We start from the raw sequence: 22,213 nt of genomic DNA, 5'->3' as shown, positions 1-22,213 counted from the left end.
TGTATACATTAATATAACCCCCAGCGCTGTATACAGTAATATAACCCCCCAGCGCTGTATACAGTAATATAACCCCCCAGCGCTGTATACAGTAATATAACCCCCAGCACTGTATACAGTAATATAACCCCCCAGCGCTGTATACAGTAATATAACCCCCCAGCGCTGTATACAGTAATATAACCCCCAGCACTGTATACAGTAATATAACCCCCCAGCGCTGTATACAGTAATATAACCCCCAGCACTGTATACAGTAATATAACCCCCCCAGCGCTGTATACAGTAATATAACCCCCAGTGCTGTATACAGTAATATAACCCCCCAGCGCTGTATACAGTAATATAACCCCCCCAGCGCTGTATACAGTAATATAACCCCCCCCCAGAGCTGTATACAGTAATATAACCCCCCAGCGCTGTATACAGTAATATAACCCCCCAGCGCTGTATACAGTAATATAACCCCCCCCCCAGCGCTGTATACAGTAATATAACCCCCCAGGGCTGTATACAGTAATATAACCCCCCAGCGCTGTATACAGTAATATAACCCCCCCCCAGCGCTGTATACAGTAATATAACCCCCCAGGGCTGTATACAGTAATATAACCCCCCAGCGCTGTATACAGTAATATAACCCCCAGCGCTGTATACAGTAATATAACCCCCCAGTGCTGTATACAATAATATAACCCCCAGCGCTGTATACAGTAATATAACCCCCAGCGCTGTATACAGTAATATAACCCCCCCAGCACTGTATACAGTAATATAACCCCCAGCGCTGTATACAGTAATATAACCCCCAGCGCTGTATACAGTAATAACCCCCCCCAGCGCTGTATACAGTAATATAACCCCCAGCGCTGTATACAGTAATATAACCCCCCAGCGCTGTATACAGTAATATAACCCCCCAGCGCTGTATACAGTAATATAACCCCCCCAGTGCTGTATACAGTAATATAACCCCCAGCGCTGTATACAGTAATATAACCCCCGCACTGTATACAGTAATATAACCCCCAGCGCTGTATACATTAATATAACCCCCAGCGCTGTATACAGTAATATAACCCCCCAGCGCTGTATACAGTAATATAACCCCCAGCGCTGTATACAGTAATATAACCCCCAGCGCTGTATACAGTAATAACCCCCAGCACTGTATACAGTAATATAACCCCCAGCGCTGTATACAGTAATATAACCCCCCCAGCGCTGTATACAGTAATATAACCCCCCCAGCGCTGTATACAGTAATATAACCCCCCAGCGCTGTATACAGTAATATAACCCCCAGCACTGTATACAGTAATATAACCCCCCAGCGCTGTATACAGTAATATAACCCCCCAGCGCTGTATACAGTAATATAACCCCCAGCACTGTATACAGTAATATAACCCCCCAGCGCTGTATACAGTAATATAACCCCCAGCACTGTATACAGTAATATAACCCCCCCAGCGCTGTATACAGTAATATAACCCCCAGTGCTGTATACAGTAATATAACCCCCCAGCGCTGTATACAGTAATATAACCCCCCCAGCGCTGTATACAGTAATATAACCCCCCCCAGAGCTGTATACAGTAATATAACCCCCCAGCGCTGTATACAGTAATATAACCCCCCAGCGCTGTATACAGTAATATAACCCCCCCCCAGCGCTGTATACAGTAATATAACCCCCCAGGGCTGTATACAGTAATATAACCCCCCCAGCGCTGTATACAGTAATATAACCCCCCCCCAGCAGGGTATTAGTATAGCTGTTAGAGGGTAACTTTTAGTTTTAACCCCTTTACCTCCTGAGTTGTGTGTAGATCCTTAACCCTTTATGGTGTAAGTATAGCCGATTGCCAGTAGTACTGAAAGGGTTATTTCGGGTCCGCTGGTGGCTCCTTCTGGTCACTCGTGTTTTGGGGTAAATCGGGTGTTTTTAGTGAATAATGTTCCCGGTCGCCCTCTAGCGGATGCCGGGGGTCTCCGGGGTGCTGATCCCGGCCGCTCGCTGCACGGATGGGGGCAATTCCTCTCTCCCGGCGGGGGGGGTATCGGGGTATTCACTGCAGCTCACGGCGTCACAGACTGGGACCAGAGAGGGGGCAACAGGGGCTCAGTGCTGGGGTAAAGGGGCAGATCAGCGCGGGGGGGGGGGGGGATTCCATTCCTATTTCCGTATGAAAGAAAACCATAAACGGGGGGTATGAATGGCAAATAAAAGGGACCCCGAAACTGGGGGGGGGGTTGGCTGCCAAGAAGGAGGGGAGGGAGGAGAGAGGGAGGGAGTCCCGCACTGAGGAGGGGGAGAGGAGCGCGCCGGGGCAGGTGGGCAGAAGACGCGCGGAGGGGCAGCTGCTGCTGGGATGGTGGGAGCTGGCAGGAGGGCTGGGGGGCTCACACAGTGACCGAGGGTCTCACCCGACACCCCAACATGAGACTTCTGTGCCTCCTCATCAACTGCCTGCCGCTGCTGCCGGGTAAGTACCCCGCCCGGGGCTTCTCTTTACTGTTATTACTGAATTTACCCCCAAAGCCCCGGGAGACCCCAGCGTACCCGTTATCTGAGGCATTAACCCTTCTGATGCCGGGGAGGGTTAACTCCTGAGGTGCAGGTGGGGAGTTTGGGGGAATTCTGTGAGGAGATGCTCTGCAAACAATAACCCCCCCCCTGTTCATGTCTGCTGGGGTGACAGGGGGTATATACAGAGGATGGGGCTAAGTTTGTCCTTTATTGCCCCCCCAGGCAGTCACCTGCCCCAGCCCAGTCTGCCCCCCGCACATCCTCGTCCCCCGCACCGTCCACAGATCCTCCGCCCGGCTGCCGCTTCATACTCGCTCTATTAATACGAAGTGTTTCATGTCTCCTCTGCCTGCCGTCTGCTGATCTACAGCGATAGCGAGTATCACCCTCATAAATAATATATCACACAGTGTACAGCGCCGCGGAGTATGACGGCGATATATAAATAATAATAACACACATTGTACAGCGCCGCGGAGTATGACGGCGATAGATAAATAATAATATCACACATTGTACAGCGCTGCGGAGTATGACGGCGATATATAAATAATAATAATAACACACATTGTACAGCGCTGCGGAGTATGACGGCGATATATAAATAATAATAACACACATTGTACAGCGCTGCGGAGTATGACGGCGATATATAAATAATAATAATAACACACATTGTACAGCGCTGCGGAGTATGACGGCGATATATAAATAATAATAACACATTGTACAGCGCTGCGGAGTATGACGGTGATAGATAAATAATAATATCACACACTGTACAGCGCCGCGGAGTATGACGGCGATAGATAAATAATAATATCACACACTGTACAGCGCCGCGGAGTATGACGGTGATATATAAATAATAATAATAACACATTGTACAGCGCTGCGGAGTATGACGGCGATATATAAATAATAACACACATTGTACAGCGCTGCGGAGTATGACGGCGATATATAAATAATAATAACACACATTGTACAGCGCTGCGGAGTATGACGGCGATATATAAATAATAATAACACACATTGTACAGCGCTGCGGAGTATGACGGCGATATATAAATAATAATAACACACATTGTACAGCGCTGCGGAGTATGACGGCGATATATAAATAATAATAACAACACACATTGTACAGCGCTGCGGAGTATGACAGCGATATATAAATAATAATAATAACACATTGTACAGCGCTGCGGAGTATGACGGCGATATATAAATAATAATAATAACACACATTGTACAGCGCTGCGGAGTATGACGGCGATATATAAATAATAATAACACACATTGTACAGCGCTGCGGAGTATGACGGCGATATATAAATAATAATAACACATTGTACAGCGCTGCGGAGTATGACGGCGATATATAAATAATAATAATAACACACATTGTACAGCGCTGCGGAGTATGACGGCGATATATAAATAATAATAATAACACATTGTACAGCGCTGCGGAGTATGACAGCGATATATAAATAATAATAATAACACATTGTACAGCGCTGCGGAGTATGACAGCGATATATAAATAATAATAACACACATTGTACAGCGCTGCGGAGTATGACGGCGATATATAAATAATAACACACATTGTACAGCGCTGCGGAGTATGACGGCGATATATAAATAATAATAACACACATTGTACAGCGCTGCGGAGTATGACGGCGATATATAAATAATAATAACACACATTGTACAGCGCTGCGGAGTATGACGGCGATATATAAATAATAATAACACACATTGTACAGCGCTGCGGAGTATGACGGCGATATATAAATAATAATAACAACACACATTGTACAGCGCTGCGGAGTATGACAGCGATATATAAATAATAATAATAACACATTGTACAGCGCTGCGGAGTATGACGGCGATATATAAATAATAATAATAACACACATTGTACAGCGCTGCGGAGTATGACGGCGATATATAAATAATAATAACACACATTGTACAGCGCTGCGGAGTATGACGGCGATATATAAATAATAATAACACATTGTACAGCGCTGCGGAGTATGACGGCGATATATAAATAATAATAATAACACACATTGTACAGCGCTGCGGAGTATGACGGCGATATATAAATAATAATATCACACACTGTACAGCGCTGCGGAGTATGACGGCGATATATAAATAATAATAATAACACACATTGTACAGCGCTGCGGAGTATGACGGTGATATATAAATAATAATAACACATTGTACAGCGCTGCGGAGTATGGCGGCGATATATAAATAATAACACACATTGTACAGCGCTGCGGAGTATGACGGCGATATATAAATAATAATAATAATAACACACATTGTACAGCGCTGCGGAGTATGACGGCGATATATAAATAATAATAACACACATTGTACAGCGCTGCGGAGTATGACGGCGATATATAAATAATAATAACACATTGTACAGCGCTGCGGAGTATGACGGCGATATATAAATAATAATAACACACATTGTACAGCGCTGCGGAGTATGACGGCGATATATAAATAATAATAATAACACATTGTACAGCGCTGCGGAGTATGACGGCGATATATAAATAATAATAATAACACACATTGTACAGCGCTGCAGAGTATGACGGCGATATATAAATAATAATAACACATTGTACAGCGCTGCGGAGTATGACGGCGATATATAAATAATAACACACATTGTACAGCGCTGCGGAGTATGACGGCGATATATAAATAATAACACACATTGTACAGCGCTGCGGAGTATGACGGCGATATATAAATAATAACACACATTGTACAGCGCTGCGGAGTATGACGGCGATATATAAATAATAATAATAACACACATTGTACAGCGCTGCGGAGTATGACGGCGATATATAAATAATAATAACACACATTGTACAGCGCTGCGGAGTATGACGGCGATATATAAATAATAATAATAACACACATTGTACAGCGCTGTGGAGTATGACGGTGATATATAAATAATAATAATAACACACATTGTACAGCGCTGCGGAGTATGACGGCGATATATAAATAATAATAATAACACACATTGTACAGCACTGCGGAGTATGACGGCGATATATAAATAATAATAATAACACATTGTACAGCGCTGCGGAGTATGACGGCGATATATAAATAATAATAATAACACATTGTACAGCGCTGCGGAGTATGACTGCGATATATAAATAATAATAACACATTGTACAGCGCTGCGGAGTATGACGGCGATATATAAATAATAATAATAACACATTGTACAGCGCTGCGGAGTATGACGGCGATATATAAATAATAATAACACATTGTACAGCGCTGCGGAGTATGACGGCGATATATAAATAATAATAACACACATTGTACAGCGCTGCGGAGTATGACGGCGATATATAAATAATAATAATAACACACATTGTACAGCGCTGCGGAGTATGACGGCGATATATAAATAATAATAATAACACACATTGTACAGCGCTGCGGAGTATGATGGCGATATATAAATAATAATAACACACATTGTACAGCGCTGCGGAGTATGACGGCGATATATAAATAATAATAACACATTGTACAGCGCTGCGGAGTATGACGGCGATATATAAATAATAATAACACACATTGTACAGCGCTGCGGAGTATGACGGGGATATATAAATAATAACACACATTGTACAGCGCTGCGGAGTATGACGGCGATATATAAATAATAATAATAACACACATTGTACAGCGCTGCGGAGTATGACAGCGATATATAAATAATAACACACATTGTACAGCGCTGCGGAGTATGACGGCGATATATAAATAATAATAACACACATTGTACAGCTCTGCGGAGTATGACGGCGATATATAAATAATAATAACACATTGTACAGCGCTGCGGAGTATGACGGCGATATATAAATAATAATAATAACACATTGTACAGCTCTGCGGAGTATGACGGCGATATATAAATAATAATAACACACATTGTACAGCGCTGCGGAGTATGTCGGCGATATATAAATAATAATAATAACACATTGTACAGCGTTGCGGAGTATGACGGCGATATATAAATAATAATAACACACATTGTACAGCGCTGCGGAGTATGACAGCGATATATAAATAATAATAATAACACACATTGTACAGCGCTGCGGAGTATGACAGCGATATATAAATAATAATAATAACACACATTGTACAGCGCTGCGGAGTATGACGGCGATATATAAATAATAATAACACATTGTACAGCGCTGCGGAGTATGACGGCGATATATAAATAATAATAACACATTGTACAGCGCTGCGGAGTATGACGGCGATATATAAATAATAATAATAACACACATTGTACAGCACTACGGAGTATGACTGCGATATATAAATAATAATAATAACACACATTGTACAGCGCTGCGGAGTATGACGGCGATATATAAATAATAATAATAACACACATTGTACAGCGCTGCGGAGTATGACGGCGATATATAAATAATAACACACATTGTACAGCGCTGCGGAGTATGACAGCGATATATAAATAATAATAACACACATTGTACAGCGCTGCGGAGTATGACGGCGATATATAAATAATAATAATAACACATTGTCCAGCGCTGCGGAGTATGACGGCGATATATTAATAATAATAACACATTGTACATCGCTGCGGAGTATGACGGCGATATATAAATAATAATAACACATTGTACAGCGCTGCGGAGTATGACAGCGATATATAAATAATAATAATAACACACATTGTACAGCGCTGCGGAGTATGACGGCGATATATAAATAATAATAATAACACATTGTACAGCGCTGCGGAGTATGACGGCGATATATAAATAATAATAATAACACACATTGTACAGCGCTGCGGAGTATGACGGCGATATATAAATAATAATAACACATTGTACAGCGCTGCGGAGTATGACGGCGATATATAAATAATAATAACACACATTGTACAGCGCTGTGGAGTATGACGGCGATATATAAATAATAATAACACATTGTACAGCGCTGCGGAGTATGACGGCGATATATAAATAATAATAACACATTGTACAGCGCTGCGGAGTATGACGGCGATATATAAATAATAATAATAACACATTGTACAGCGCTGCGGAGTATGACGGCGATATATAAATAATAATAATAACACACATTGTACAGCGCTGCGGAGTATGACGGCGATATATAAATAATAATAATAACACATTGTACAGCGCTGCGGAGTATGACGGCGATATATAAATAATAATAATAACACACATTGTACAGCGCTGCGGAGTATGACGGCGATATATAAATAATAATAACACATTGTACAGCGCTGCGGAGTATGACGGCGATATATAAATAATAATAACACACATTGTACAGCGCTGCGGAGTATGACGGCGATATATAAATAATAATAATAACACACATTGTACAGCGCTGCGGAGTATGACGGCGATATATAAATAATAATAACACATTGTACAGCGCTGCGGAGTATGACGGCGATATATAAATAATAATAACACACATTGTACAGCGCTGTGGAGTATGACGGCGATATATAAATAATAATAACACATTGTACAGCGCTGCGGAGTATGACGGCGATATATAAATAATAATAACACATTGTACAGCGCTGCGGAGTATGACGGCGATATATAAATAATAATAACACACATTGTGCAGCGCTGCGGAGTATGACGGCGATATATAAATAATAATAACACACATTGTACAGCGCTGTGGAGTATGACGGCGATATATAAATAATAATAACACATTGTACAGCGCTGCGGAGTATGACGGCGATATATCAATAATAATAATAACACACATTGTACAGCGCTGCGGAGTATGACGGCGATATATAAATAATAATAACACACATTGTACAGCGCTGCGGAGTATGACGGCGATATATAAATAATAATAATAACACACATTGTACAGCGCTGCGGAGTATGACGGCGATATATAAATAATAATACACATTGTACAGCGCTGCGGAGTATGAGGGCGATATATAAATAATAATAACACACATTGTACAGCGCTGCGGAGTATGACGGCGATATATAAATAATAATAATAACACACATTGTACAGCGCTGCGGAGTATGACGGCGATATATAAATAATAATAACACACATTGTACAGCGCTGCGGAGTATGACGGCGATATATAAATAATAATAATAACACACATTGTACAGCGCTGCGGAGTATGACGGCGATATATAAATAATAATACACATTGTACAGCGCTGCGGAGTATGAGGGCGATATATAAATAATAATAACACACATTGTACAGCGCTGCGGAGTATGACGGCGATATATAAATAATAACACACATTGTACAGCGCTGCGGAGTATGACGGCGATATATAAATAATAATAATAACACACATTGTACAGCGCTGCGGAGTATGACGGCGATATATAAATAATAACACACATTGTACAGCGCTGCGGAGTATGACGGCGATATATAAATAATAATAATAACACACATTGTACAGCGCTGCGGAGTGTGACGGCGATATATAAATAATAATAATAACACACATTGTACAGCGCTGCGGAGTATGACAGCGATATATAAATAATAATAACACATTGTACAGCACTGCGGAGTATGACGGCGATATATAAATAATAATAACACACATTGTACAGCGCTGTGGAGTATGACGGTGATATATAAATAATAATAACACACATTGTACAGCGCTGCGGAGTATGACAGCGATATATAAATAATAATAATAACACACATTGTACAGCGCTGCGGAGTATGACGGCGATATATAAATAATAATAACACACATTGTACAGCGCTGCGGAGTATGACGGCGATATATAAATAATAACACACATTGTACAGCGCTGCGGAGTATGACAGCGATATATAAATAATAATAATAACACACATTGTACAGCGCTGCGGAGTATGACGGCGATATATAAATAATAATAATAACACATTGTACAGCGCTGTGGAGTATGACGGCGATATATAAATAATAATAATAACACACTGTACAGCGCTGCGGAGTATGACGGTGATATATAAATAATAATAATAACACACATTGTACAGCGCTGCGGAGTATGACGGCGATATATAAATAATAATAATAACACATTGTACAGCGCTGCGGAGTATGACGGCGATATATAAATAATAATAACACATATTGTACAGCGCTGCGGAGTATGACGGCGATATATAAATAATAATAACACACATTGTACAGCGCTGCGGAGTATGACGGCGATATATAAATAATAATAACACATTGTACAGCGCTGCGGAGTATGACGGCGATATATAAATAATAATAACACACATTGTACAGCGCTGCGGAGTATGACGGCGATATATAAATAATAATAACACATTGTACAGCGCTGCGGAGTATGACGGCGATATATAAATAATAATAACACACATTGTACAGCGCTGCGGAGTATGACGGCGATATATAAATAATAATAACACATTGTACAGCACTGCGGAGTATGACGGTGATATATAATAATAATAACACACATTGTACAGCGCTGCGGAGTATGACGGCGATATATAAATAATAATAACACATTGTACAGCGCTGCGGAGTATGACAGCGATATATAAATAATAATAACACACATTGTACAGCGCTGCGGAGTATGACGGCGATATATAAATAATAATAATAACACATTGTACAGCGCTGCGGAGTATGACGGCGATATATAAATAATAATAATAACACATTGTACAGCGCTGCGGAGTATGACGGCGATATATAAATAATAATAACACACATTGTACAGCGCTGCGGAGTATGACGGCGATATATAAATAATAATAACACACATTGTACAGCGCTGCGGAGTATGACGGCGATATATAAATAATAATAATAACACATTGTACAGCGCTGCGGAGTATGATGGCGATATATAAATAATAATAACACACATTGTACAGCGCTGCGGAGTATGACGGCGATATATAAATAATAATAACACACATTGTACAGCGCTGCGGAGTATGACGGCGATATATAAATAATAATAATAACACACATTGTACAGCGCTGCGGAGTATGACGGCGATATATAAATAATAATAACACACATTGTACAGCGCTGCAGAGTATGACGGCGATATATAAATAATAATAACACATTGTACAGCGCTGCGGAGTATGACGGCGATACATAAATAATAACACACATTGTACAGCGCTGCGGAGTATGACGGCGATATATAAATAATAATAACACACATTGTACAGCGCTGCGGAGTATGACGGCGATATATAAATAATAATAACACATTGTACAGCGCCGCGGAGTATGACGGCGATATATAAATAATAATAACACACATTGTACAACGCTGCGGAGTATGACGGCGATATATAAATAATAACACACATTGTACAGCGCTGTGGAGTATGACAGCGATATATAAATAATAATAATAACACACATTGTACAGCGCTGCGGAGTATGACGGCGATATATAAATAATAATAACACATTGTACAGCGCTGCGGAGTATGACAGCGATATATAAATAATAATAATAACACACATTGTACAGCGCTGCGGAGTATGACGGTGATATATAAATAATAATAACACACATTGTACAGCGCTGCGGAGTATGACGGCGATATATAAATAATAATAATAACACACATTGTACAGCTCTGCGGAGTATGACGGCGATATATAAATAATAATAACACATTGTACAGCGCTGCGGAGTATGACGGCGATATATAAATAATAATAATAACACATTGTACAGCGCTGCGGAGTATGACGGCGATATATAAATAATAATAACACATTGTACAGCGCTGCGGAGTATGACGGTGATATATAAATAATAATAATAACACACATTGTACAGCGCTGCGGAGTATGACGGCGATATATAAATAATAATAACACACATTGTACAGCGCTGCGGAGTATGACGGCGATATATATAATAATAATAACACATTGTACAGCGCTGCGGAGTATGACGGCGATATATAAATAATAATAACACATTGTACAGCGCTGCGGAGTATGACGGCGATATATAAATAATAATAACACACATTGTACAGCGCTGCGGAGTATGACGGCGATATATAAATAATAATAACACATTGTACAGCGCTGCGGAGTATGGCGGCGATATATAAATAATAATAATAACACAATGTACAGCGCTGCGGAGTATGACGGCGATATATAAATAATAATAACACACATTGTACAGCGCTGCGGAGTATGACGGCGATATATAAATAATAATAACACATTGTACAGCGCTGCGGAGTATGACGGCGATATATAAATAATAATAACACATTGTACAGCACTGCGGAGTATGACGGCGATATATAAATAATAATAATAACACATTGTACAGCGCTGCGGAGTATGACGGCGATATATAAATAATAACACACATTGTACAGCGCTGCGGAGTATGACGGCGATATATAAATAATAATAACACACACATTGTACAGCGCTGCGGAGTATGACGGCGATATATAAATAATAATAACACACATTGTACAGCGCTGCGGAGTATGACGGCGATATATAAATAATAATAATAACACATTGTACAGCGCTGCGGAGTATGACGGCGATATATAAATAATAATAATAACACATTGTACAGCACTGCGGAGTATGACGGCGATATATAAATAATAATAATAACACACATTGTACAGCACTGCGGAGTATGTCGGCGATATATAAATAATAATTTGTTTTTTACACTATTTGTTACTCCGCCCCCCTTTCTCTGTTTCTGTGGATTGGCTGCGGAGGTCGGGATCCGGTATGTGAAGAATCCTGATTGGTTGGAATGGAAGGTGCTGATTGGAGGAAAGTGGCGCGTTTAGTAAATATGTTTTTGAACGTTCATTTTATTTGAATATTTCGGGCCGCACCTTGTAAGTGAAAGTAATGCCCCCGTGGAGGGTCTCCAGTCTCAGGTGTCCGTGGGGTCTGAGGGCCGCCCCATCCCAGCATCTCGGAATTAGTTGTAATTCTATCCACTGTAACCCCGCCGCCACCCCCCCATTCACTCGCTTTGCGCTGAGAGCAGACAGGATCGCGTCGTGATCTGTAAGTGAGTCTGTGGGAAGTGAGTGGGGAGCGACGCGCCGGCATTAAACATTGAACGCGGGAGGGTGGAGAGCAGCGCCGGGGACACGGAGTGTAAACACACACGCCAGCGCCTCCCCATACACGGGTAATTAGTGACGGGCTAACAGCTCCTGCATGCTCACAGGTGACCGAAGCTGCACGTCGGGTTAATATGATATTAGATCATACCGTGTGCCAGCGCTGCCCCCGCCGGAGGGTATTAACAGCGTGTAATGCATATCTTTGACTGTTGCCTATACCAATAATTACATATTACATATGGTCCTTTTATATGACTGGGGTTAGAAGAGATGTTAAATGTGTTAGACTCTTTTACACGGAGTCCCGACATGAACCAGGGAAAGGGTTAAAGAACCATAATGTAATCCAGCACCGGTCTGGAGGGCGAAAGCTGACTCTGCCCCTCTGAGGCTGGTGGTCGCCAGTGGTAGGTGCCGGGTCCAGCGCAGAGATCAGTGCAGGGTACAGCACAGAGATCAGCACAGAGTCAGTGCAGGCTACAGCACAGAGATCAGCACAGAGTCAGTGCAGGGTATAGCAGAGATCAGAGCAGAGTCAGTGCAGGGTATAGCACAGAGATCAGCACAGAGTCAGTGCAGGCTACAGCACAGAGATCAGCACAGAGTCAGTGCAGGGTATAGCAGAGATCAGCACAGAGTCAGTGCAGGGTACAGCACAGAGATCAGCACAGAGTCAGCACAGAGTCAGCGCAGGGTACAGCATAGAGTCAGCGCAGTGTACAGCACAGAGTCAGCGCAGGGTACAGCATAGAGTCAGCGCAGTGTACAGCACAGAGTCAGCGCAGTGTACAGCACAGAGTCAGCGCAGGGTACAGCACAGAGTCAGCGCAGGGTACAGCACAGAGTCAGCGCAGGGTACAGCACAGAGTCAGCGCAGGGTTGAGAGCAGAGTTGAGGCGCGCCCGGCTGCGGGGTGAATGTGATTTTTATGGATGTTCTCTTGAGCCCCAAAAACTCTATTTTCCACGGACCGGAAACGGCGTTATTCGCAGCGGTTTGCAGCTTTCTCGTACAGCAGACGCTGCGCTCCGCTGGGGTCTGATTCTTCCGGACCCCCGGCTCGCTCCGGTAAACTGCATGTTCTGGGAATATGATTGGCATTTATTCTCTTTCCGGGGTAAATCAGTTGAAACTAAGCCTTCCCTGCTTGACCATAGGTAAGACCCCCAATCTTCCTGGGACAGGCGTGTTTTAGGCAAACCCTGTCTCCACATCCTGTAGACGACACCTACTCTCATCATCCTCATCCAGGGTCCAGTCGCCCTGTCCCCCCCCTTCAGTAACACCACAAATCCAGCCCTGCGCTGGGAATGAAAGGGTTAATGCATCTCTGGCCTCAGGGGCCTTTCCACGGAACCGATCAGTTTACACGGAATTAACCCGTTCACTACCACACCTCCTATTATTGGAAAAGCGGGGCATAAATTCCCATAAGTCCCAAAATAATGATGAATGCGTCGGGTAGGAGCGGAGATTGGGGGTCACAGCGCCCTTGGTGTCTGGAGGCGACAGCGGTTCCTTTTATTGGGCTGACGTCGATTGAGCCTTGGAGACCTCAGAGGTCTCTTCCTCATGTTCTGGCTCCTTTGATTTCTTTCTTCGTTACGCAGAGAGTTTCCTGCGCCGTCGCGTTTCTCCGCGCAGCCGGGTGGATGAGCGGCTGGATAATCATCTCTTCGGAGTTAATGCCGCTTAATTGGATTTCTTTTATCTTTAGCCGATAAAGTCTTTTCTGACGCCAGTCGCCTCCGGCCGGTTAATCGACAGATCGGGGGGGGGGGGGGGTTTAGTGCGATGGATTTCTGGCTGTTCAGCGGATCTGGATGATTGGTAAATAATAACGGGGTGATTTGCCCCAGACTCGGGGTATTATCCGCTATGCATGAGAGCGGATGGATCCGGGGCAAACCACTGCCCTCAAACAACACAGACCCTGGGGCTTAGGGGTCAGCCTAGGGCTAGTGGCCCCTGGGTGAAGTATCCCCCCCACTGTAACTGAATAAATGCACATTCTAACACAGAAAGTCACTCTAACCCCCACTCTAACACCATTCACTTACACATACATACACCATCCCCCGCCTCTCCCTCACACCTCTCACACATGACACTCTTAACACCTTACGCGCACACACTCACACTAACACCATGCACTCACACATGCTCCAACACCCTACATTAACACATAAAGACTGTCATACAGTAACACACACTCACGCTAACACTGTACACACTCACACTAACAGCATGCATTTACACACACGCACACACACACACGCACACACGCACACACACAGATACACACTGACACTCTCTCCTTCTCCCATCGTCAGTACAGTACAGCAGAGCCCTGTCATTACCGCACCTCACACTCTCCATGCAAAGCTGCCACCCTGCTTCTGCCCTTCTACCTCGGAGGCAAGCAATGCTCGAAGAACTTGGCCGGCCGCACAGAGCCCCGACCTCAACCCCATCAAACACCCTGGTAAATGTTTGTAGGAAAGGCCTGGATGATGCCCTCTGGGTTGTTGTTTGCACACTTTATTAAAGGGCCACAGCTGGACTGATGAACACCCCCCCCGGCAGAGGTGGATCACGCATTGGGTGCTGCACTGGGATAGGGTCTTCCGCGGCAGGGACTGGATTGCCCGGCCGCGGGGTTGTGAGTTGGTACCTTGCCTAGGGCTGCATGGAGTGTTAATCTGGATCTGCCTCTGAATCAAATGATATCTGCCCCCGACCCCCCCAAGGGAGAAGGGGAGGGGGGACTGCTTGGCTAAGGATAATGTGATTGTAGCGAGGGGGATGTCCGTCAGCTCTTGTTTCTTCTCCTTTTGCCAATCACCACCCCATCCCACCTTCTTTCTCTTCTCTCTGGCTTTTTTTTTTTTGTTTTTGTTTAAGCCTTTAAGTGCCGTAATAAGAGAGGATGGAGACCGGGCGGATTACCGCGGCGCACGCACACACGCTTACCCCCATATCTGAACCTTTCCTCCATTTACTTGACCGTTCTGCCCCCTCGTTTCTCTCTTTTCAGCCATCCAAGGAGCACAAGGAAAATATGCCTACAAGCTGATGAACGATTTGTTTGCCAACTACTCCAACGCGCTGCGTCCGGTGGAAGACATGGACAAGGTCCTCAACGTGACTCTGCAGGTCACCCTGTCTCAGATCATTGACATGGTACGGGTATTGTATGAAGATTTACAGAGGGGGTGGAAATCTGTTGTGTAGGCTGCATGCGCCAGGGGTATTTATGTAGATGCCACCAAGGTGGGTAAAGTGGATTGAGAACTGGGGCGCAAGGAAGCCGAGAGTCACAGAGGCCAGACAGACCATTCATGGTGCCCGTACTCACCAGAAACCACGGTAAACATGGAGATCATCAACCTGAGACGCCACCAATCCGAGCCAAAGAAAATAAGAGCCTCAGGAATCTGGGGAACGTGTCAACGACCAGAGACTCGCAGAGCTCCACGAGACAGACCTCCAATGACCTTAACACCAGAAGGACGCCAGGACGCCCACGGACAAAGATGGAGAATGCGATGCTCGTTCTTCTGCCAGGAGCTTGAACCTCACAAACTGCCTCCAGGGTCAGGGCAGGCAGCAGGGAGTCAAATGTCAGGACGGGAAGCAAAGCAACCAAATCACGGCCTGTGGGGCAAACAGAAGGGGCAGCAGAAGCCGTCCATATAAGCAAAGATCAGAAGCTAAATGGGTTCCCACTGATCTGGGGGCCTCCTAATTATCCTAGAAATACATTTTATACCAGAAAAAAAGTATTCGAATCCCCCTCCGTTTCCCATGATCCCTCAGTGAAGTGCGGGAATCCTCCCGTCAGCCCGAGCAGGAAGTTGTAAGCCGCTTCCTGTTCTCTCCCTCCCGTCAGCCCGAGCAGGAAGTTGTAAGCCGCTTCCTGTTCTCTCCCCGCGTTGGTTTAGCGGACGGCGCATGAGCCTCTAGTGCTAGAGATTATTTCCAGCCGCGCAGGTCCCTCCATAACGCGATTATCACCGATACCTCAGGGCGACGGGCGATTTATACACTGTGATGGGGCAGCAAGATGGCGGCTCCTGCGTACAGCGTGGGGTAACAGAGGGGGGTAATATTAATATATAATGGAAGGGAAGATGAGGCATCCGTTGAAATGGTTGTATCTGGTTGTCCGTCCAGGTTTGCGTGTAAGTATGTAACGTCGCTCTCCTTTACACGGATGTGAGGACCCAGCGTGTGGGGGAGGGGCCGTTGTCATCGTTACTGGTGTATAAAGTGGGTGTTTGTTTAATCTCTTTAACCCCTTTCCCCCCGTTTCCCCCCCCCAGGACGAGCGGAACCAGATCCTGATGGCGTACCTGTGGATCCGTCAGGTGTGGTTTGACGCCTACCTGCGCTGGAACAAGGATGATTATGATGGCCTCGATACCATCCGTATACCTAGCAGTTATGTATGGAGACCTGATATAGTCCTATATAACAAGTAGGTCGGATCGGTGTTGGGCTCCATCAACTCATTTCTTACCGCTTTTCCAGCCTGGGATCAGGCGATGACTTCTGGCTTTTGCCCCATTTACCCCCTCCCTCCCCCCATCTTAGATTATTACCCCCGTGCAGCTAAATCCCCTCTCTGTCCCTCTGATCTCCGCCATGGAAATAGTCACCAGTAGACTCGGGACCCCGCACCGCGCCATTAGGAAGGCGTCCATCTTCAGGAGGGGCTCGGAAAAGGTAAGACCCAAAAAAGAGTCAAATTTGGTTAAATCCGGACTGGAAATGGCTGCATGAAAAGTGGTAGAGTAACCCTTTAATTGCCTGCGTGGGGGAAAAATACACGCCTTGCGAAAAAGTAACGGCGGCCTCCTAATATTTGACCCGAAATGCCGGGCCTATGAGACGTTTGCGAACTCGGGGCAAGAAAGAGAATATATATCGAGGATTTCATTGTAATCTGGTCTAAAAATAAAATCTTTTTAGTGAGTTCTGGACTAGTATGATGGCTACTGGTCATAAAACGGTCGTTATGGAGACAGTTACTGATCAGGAGGTAAAGATATTCGTAATGGAGTCACCTGTATTCAAGCAGGGATTCCAGCTGTGATATAGCAGGATAGAAAAGAGCCGGTCGGGAGCTCAGAAATCAGAGCAGTATCTGAATACTGAGATGGGGTGAAAACCCTGAGAATCTGCCCCATTCACCCCGAGACTGGGGTAAAAACCTGGAGAATCTGCCCATTCACCCCGAGACTGGGGTAAAAACCCTGAGAATCTGCCCATTCACCCTGAGACTGGGGTAAAAACCCTGAGAATCTGCCCATTCACCCTGAGACTGGAGTAAAAACCCTGAGAATCTGCCCATTCACCCCAGACCCTGAGACTAAGCATTTGGGGTGTACGAGATCGAGCGAGCGCAACGCTTGTAGAATAAGGCGCTTTAATTTGAGGGAATCGCTGGCTGGCGGGACGTTGGTAGAATGTGGAAGGAGTGGGGGGGTATTATGGCGCCGGTCCGACGGCCTCCCACACGCCGGTACTGAAGGTGAAACCCAATCTGAAGGCGCAGCTGCTGGCTGAGGCGGCTCATGTTCTCCCGCGGAGCTGACCTTCCGAGCCCCGGCACCGGCTGACACTTTAGCTTCACCGGCAGCCTCTTCTAATGTGTTCCTGAGAGCAGGTGGATTTGGCATAGACAGTCATATCACCCAACTGCCCCCGTTACATTTAACCCTTTGGTGCCCGGATCACTTCATCCAGGGTGTTAAAAAAACAGTTGAGCTAGCGTATAGGTTTTATCCGGATGGGTTTTTATGCTTGGGTTCCCTCAGATCTCCCGCTTTTAAAGGCCTACCACTCCCATCATCCTCAGCCAGGCGTTGGTTTCGATTTTCCGTATGATAGCTGGATAGGAGCCGATATGCTTCATGGGTTCCAGTTATTGACTGATCAGCTGACGAGTATTGGTTGATCAAATCGCGGGTGCTGCTCCCATTGGTTGCTCGTCTCCAGAGGCGTGGCCAGTGCTGGTTTTGCGGTGTATATATATATATATAGCAGAGGGCTTTACACCTTCATCCTGGCTCTGAATGCATGGAGCGTATCGTTTAGGGGGCTTTCACAGAAGGTCACCTTGGCTTAAATGGCCAAATGTAGGGTAACCCCAGCCTTGGGAGCGGTGACCCCCAATCAATGACACAACGGGATTTATCGAAATGTCACCAGCTCCACTACTCTTTCCTAAGGACCAACCCCAGCGGGTGTCTCTTCCAAGCCGGGCCTGCGTAATGTGTAGGTAAAGCTCACCGGTTTAACTATACATTGTACAGGACCAACTTCTGGCAGGAGATACCAGCTGAGATTGGGACTTCGTAATGGAGAGTGAACTTGGAGTTCCGTAGCTTGGACGCGGAGATGGAGTGCCTCAGCTCGATGGCTGCCTATCGGGGGTTACCAGTCCCTGACCTAGTGACCTCCGTGACGCACCTGGATGATCTATAAGGAGCTGAACGAGACTCTTCTCTTTCCTTGTAGCGCTGATGACCAGTTCACGGGCTCCATGGAAACCAATGTCGTCATTCGATACGATGGTCAGATCATGTGGGACTCTCCGGCCATCACCAAGAGCTCCTGCAAGGTCGACGTCTCCTTCTTCCCATTTGACGGCCAGCAGTGCCGCTTAACCTTTGGCTCCTGGACGTACAACGGCAACCAGATCGATATCCTGAATCACTTAGACACGGGGGACCTGACCGACTTTGTGGAAAACGTGGAGTGGGAGATTCTCGGCATGCCGGCTAAGAAGAATGTTATCACCTATGGGTGCTGCTCGGAGCCGTACCCAGATGTGACCTACACGCTCATACTCAAGAGGAGAGCCTCGTTTTACATCTTTAACCTGCTCCTCCCCTGTGTAATGATTTCATTCCTTGCACCCCTAGGGTTCTATCTTCCTGCCGACTCCGGGGAGAAGGTCTCTTTGGGGGTCACCGTCCTTTTGGCTCTAACTGTGTTTCAGCTCCTAGTGGCAGAAAGCATGCCGCCCTCAGAAAATGTGCCACTCATTGGTGAGTAGTGATAAAAAGTTAAATTAAAGTATTCGGGGACACACCTAGCATCTCCCTAACCCCATACGGAAGCTTAAGGAGGTGGAGCTCAGTTGCAGGTGTTGACAGTAGGTGGGTGGGGAATAGAGACAGGAAGTGGGTGGATCAGACCACTTCCACGGGAGAAATCTCATCAGGAAGTTCTAGGTCAAAGGACTAATGGTTCCTGTAAAAGCTCCAAGTGAAACAAGAGAAATAATAAAATAATAAAACAGTTTACGGGTTGTGGGTGGGGTTATGACAAAGCCACACCCCCTTCACAGTCATAGTATTAAAATGGGGGCGAGCGAGGAGCAGACCTTTACTGACACTGTCTATTTTCCAGGAAAGTATTACATAGCCACCATGACGATGATCACGGCATCTACTGCGCTGACCATATTCATAATGAACATACATCACTGCGGGCCGGAGGCAAAGCCGGTTCCCAAGTGGGCAAAGAAGTTCATCCTGAAGTACATGTCGCGGATATTCTTCGTGTACGAGGTGGGTGAGAGCTGTAAGAGGCCTACATCGGAACCCAAGCCTGAGAAGATTCCCAAGGTCCAGGTGATGAATGGACAGGCCAAACGCAAGGAAACCGCAGCCATACTCAAGAACTGCCCAGACAACATCGGTCCCAAGGGTACGGAGAAGGTGGAAGGCGCCCATGGCTTGGGCAGTCCTTCCAACGATGATCAACATGGTGCATGGAAAGAGAATGGCAAATACGTTAACTCTGAAATGAGCGGCGGCTGGAAGGAGAGCGGTTACTCAGAGTGTCCCAAGAGCCATTGCTTGTGCCACAACGAGCGCCTGCTCAAAAACATTGAATACATGGCCAACTGTTTCCGAGAGCAAAAGGCAGCTCAGAAACGGACAGGGGAGTGGAAGAAGGTAGCCAAAGTCATGGACAGGTTCTTCATGTGGGTTTTCTTCATTATGGTCTTTTTCATGAGTGTTCTGATCATGGGGAAAGCCATCTGATGGACCCTCATCCACAAGATCTTCAGCAGCATCTCGTCGTGGTCCATACAGTGTAAATCTACTGGTCTTCAGTTCCATCCTGTACGTAACGAAGCCATAGTTCCAGTCCGCATGATGCCTCCTGATAATAACAAGACGGGGGGGCTGGTCGATATGTATGTTACAGCAATAAACGTGGTCGTATCTCACATTGACGTGTCCATAATGGGCTTCTGTATTTATCGGGTTCCATCAACACTGAGCACAACATACGCCAACTCCTTCATGCCATGAGCAGTGTTCCCCCTGGCACTGAAAAGGGGTTAATAAGGAGCTGTTAAGAAAGCTGTTTGGCTGGAGTCTTCTTCAGTCGTGGATGTGAATGTCCCAGTTGAGACATTCTGCTGGGCTCCATTGCCCTGTCATGGTGGATTCAGGTTCTTCCTCTTCCGCTCTTTTCCCACAGAGATGGAACTCGGGTTCTAGGCTCCATGCAACGTTACAATAAATAACTCAGATAGAACCTTCATGCAATGAGTGCCATTCAATAGTAAAAGATACAGAGAAGTGAATGAATGCAAACATACGAGTAGAAATATATCCAGGAATATTGATGAGGAACACACGCTGATGCTAACACCATTCACTAACACACACACTCGTGCTAACACCATACACTAACACAAACTCGTGCTAACACCATACACTAACACACACTCATGCTAACACCATACATTAACACACACACTCATGCTAACACCATTCACTAACACACACTCGTGCTAACACCACACACTAACACACACACACTCATGCTAACACCATTCACTAACACACACTCATTCTAACACCATTCACTAACACACACTCGTGCTAACACCACACACTAACACACACACTCATGCTAACACCATTCACTAACACACACTTGTGCTAACACCATACACTAACACACACACTAGTGCTAACACCATACACTAACACACACTTACACACTCTAAAAGTCACTCTGTTATCAGTAACACAACAAACATCCCAACCTTACACCATCAACTCCAGAAAAGTGTGATTTACGTCCGGCGGGTCCCATCTCTGAAATAATGACCTACGTTTTCTATCCAAACCGAAGTCTCAAAAGATGCCCATAACTGAACACACAGTGACACTTTATCATTGTCATCATCATCATTATTATTACTACTACACTTCATTTAAAGCGCATCTGCTGTTTCCATAGAGATGTTACAATGGGGGGGGTAACAATACAGACTGGGGCGGAAGGAGAAGAAGATCTGCTCCTGGAAGCTTATAGTCTGTTAGGAGGTTGTGGAGGAATGAGACAGAAGGAGAGTGGCTGCTTG

General features: G+C 45.0%; 1 protein-coding gene across 1 annotated transcript; it reads left to right on the top strand.

The window, feature by feature from the left end:
- The first annotated feature begins 2,348 nt into the window (after positions 1 to 2,348).
- CHRNA10 (cholinergic receptor nicotinic alpha 10 subunit) lies at positions 2,349 to 21,063 on the top strand. Its single transcript, XM_053456735.1, has 5 exons — positions 2,349 to 2,489; positions 15,848 to 15,993; positions 17,136 to 17,290; positions 19,336 to 19,868; positions 20,233 to 21,063. Exons 1-5 carry the CDS (start codon positions 2,444 to 2,446, stop codon positions 20,871 to 20,873), a joined length of 1,521 nt encoding a protein of 506 aa, XP_053312710.1. The 5' UTR covers positions 2,349 to 2,443; the 3' UTR covers positions 20,874 to 21,063.
- Positions 21,064 to 22,213: the final 1,150 nt, after the last annotated feature.

The sequence above is a fragment of the Spea bombifrons genome, chromosome 2 (assembly GCF_027358695.1).
Source record: "Spea bombifrons isolate aSpeBom1 chromosome 2, aSpeBom1.2.pri, whole genome shotgun sequence".
In the NCBI taxonomy this organism is placed as follows: Eukaryota; Metazoa; Chordata; class Amphibia; order Anura; family Pelobatidae; genus Spea; species Spea bombifrons.
The sequence above is the reverse complement of the archived record's forward strand: the minus strand, read 5'-3'. Positions and strand labels throughout refer to the sequence as shown.

Bases quoted from the DNA above. Each gene is read 5' to 3' on its own strand.
- CHRNA10 (XM_053456735.1), top strand. From the start codon at position 2,444: ATGAGACTTCTGTGCCTCCTCATCAACTGCCTGCCGCTGCTGCCGG. The intron at 2,490-15,847 runs GTAAGTACCCCG...CTCTCTTTTCAG, and splicing joins CTGCCTGCCGCTGCTGCCGG to CCATCCAAGGAGCACAAGGA. The intron at 17,291-19,335 runs GTAGGTCGGATC...CTTTCCTTGTAG, and splicing joins GATATAGTCCTATATAACAA to CGCTGATGACCAGTTCACGG.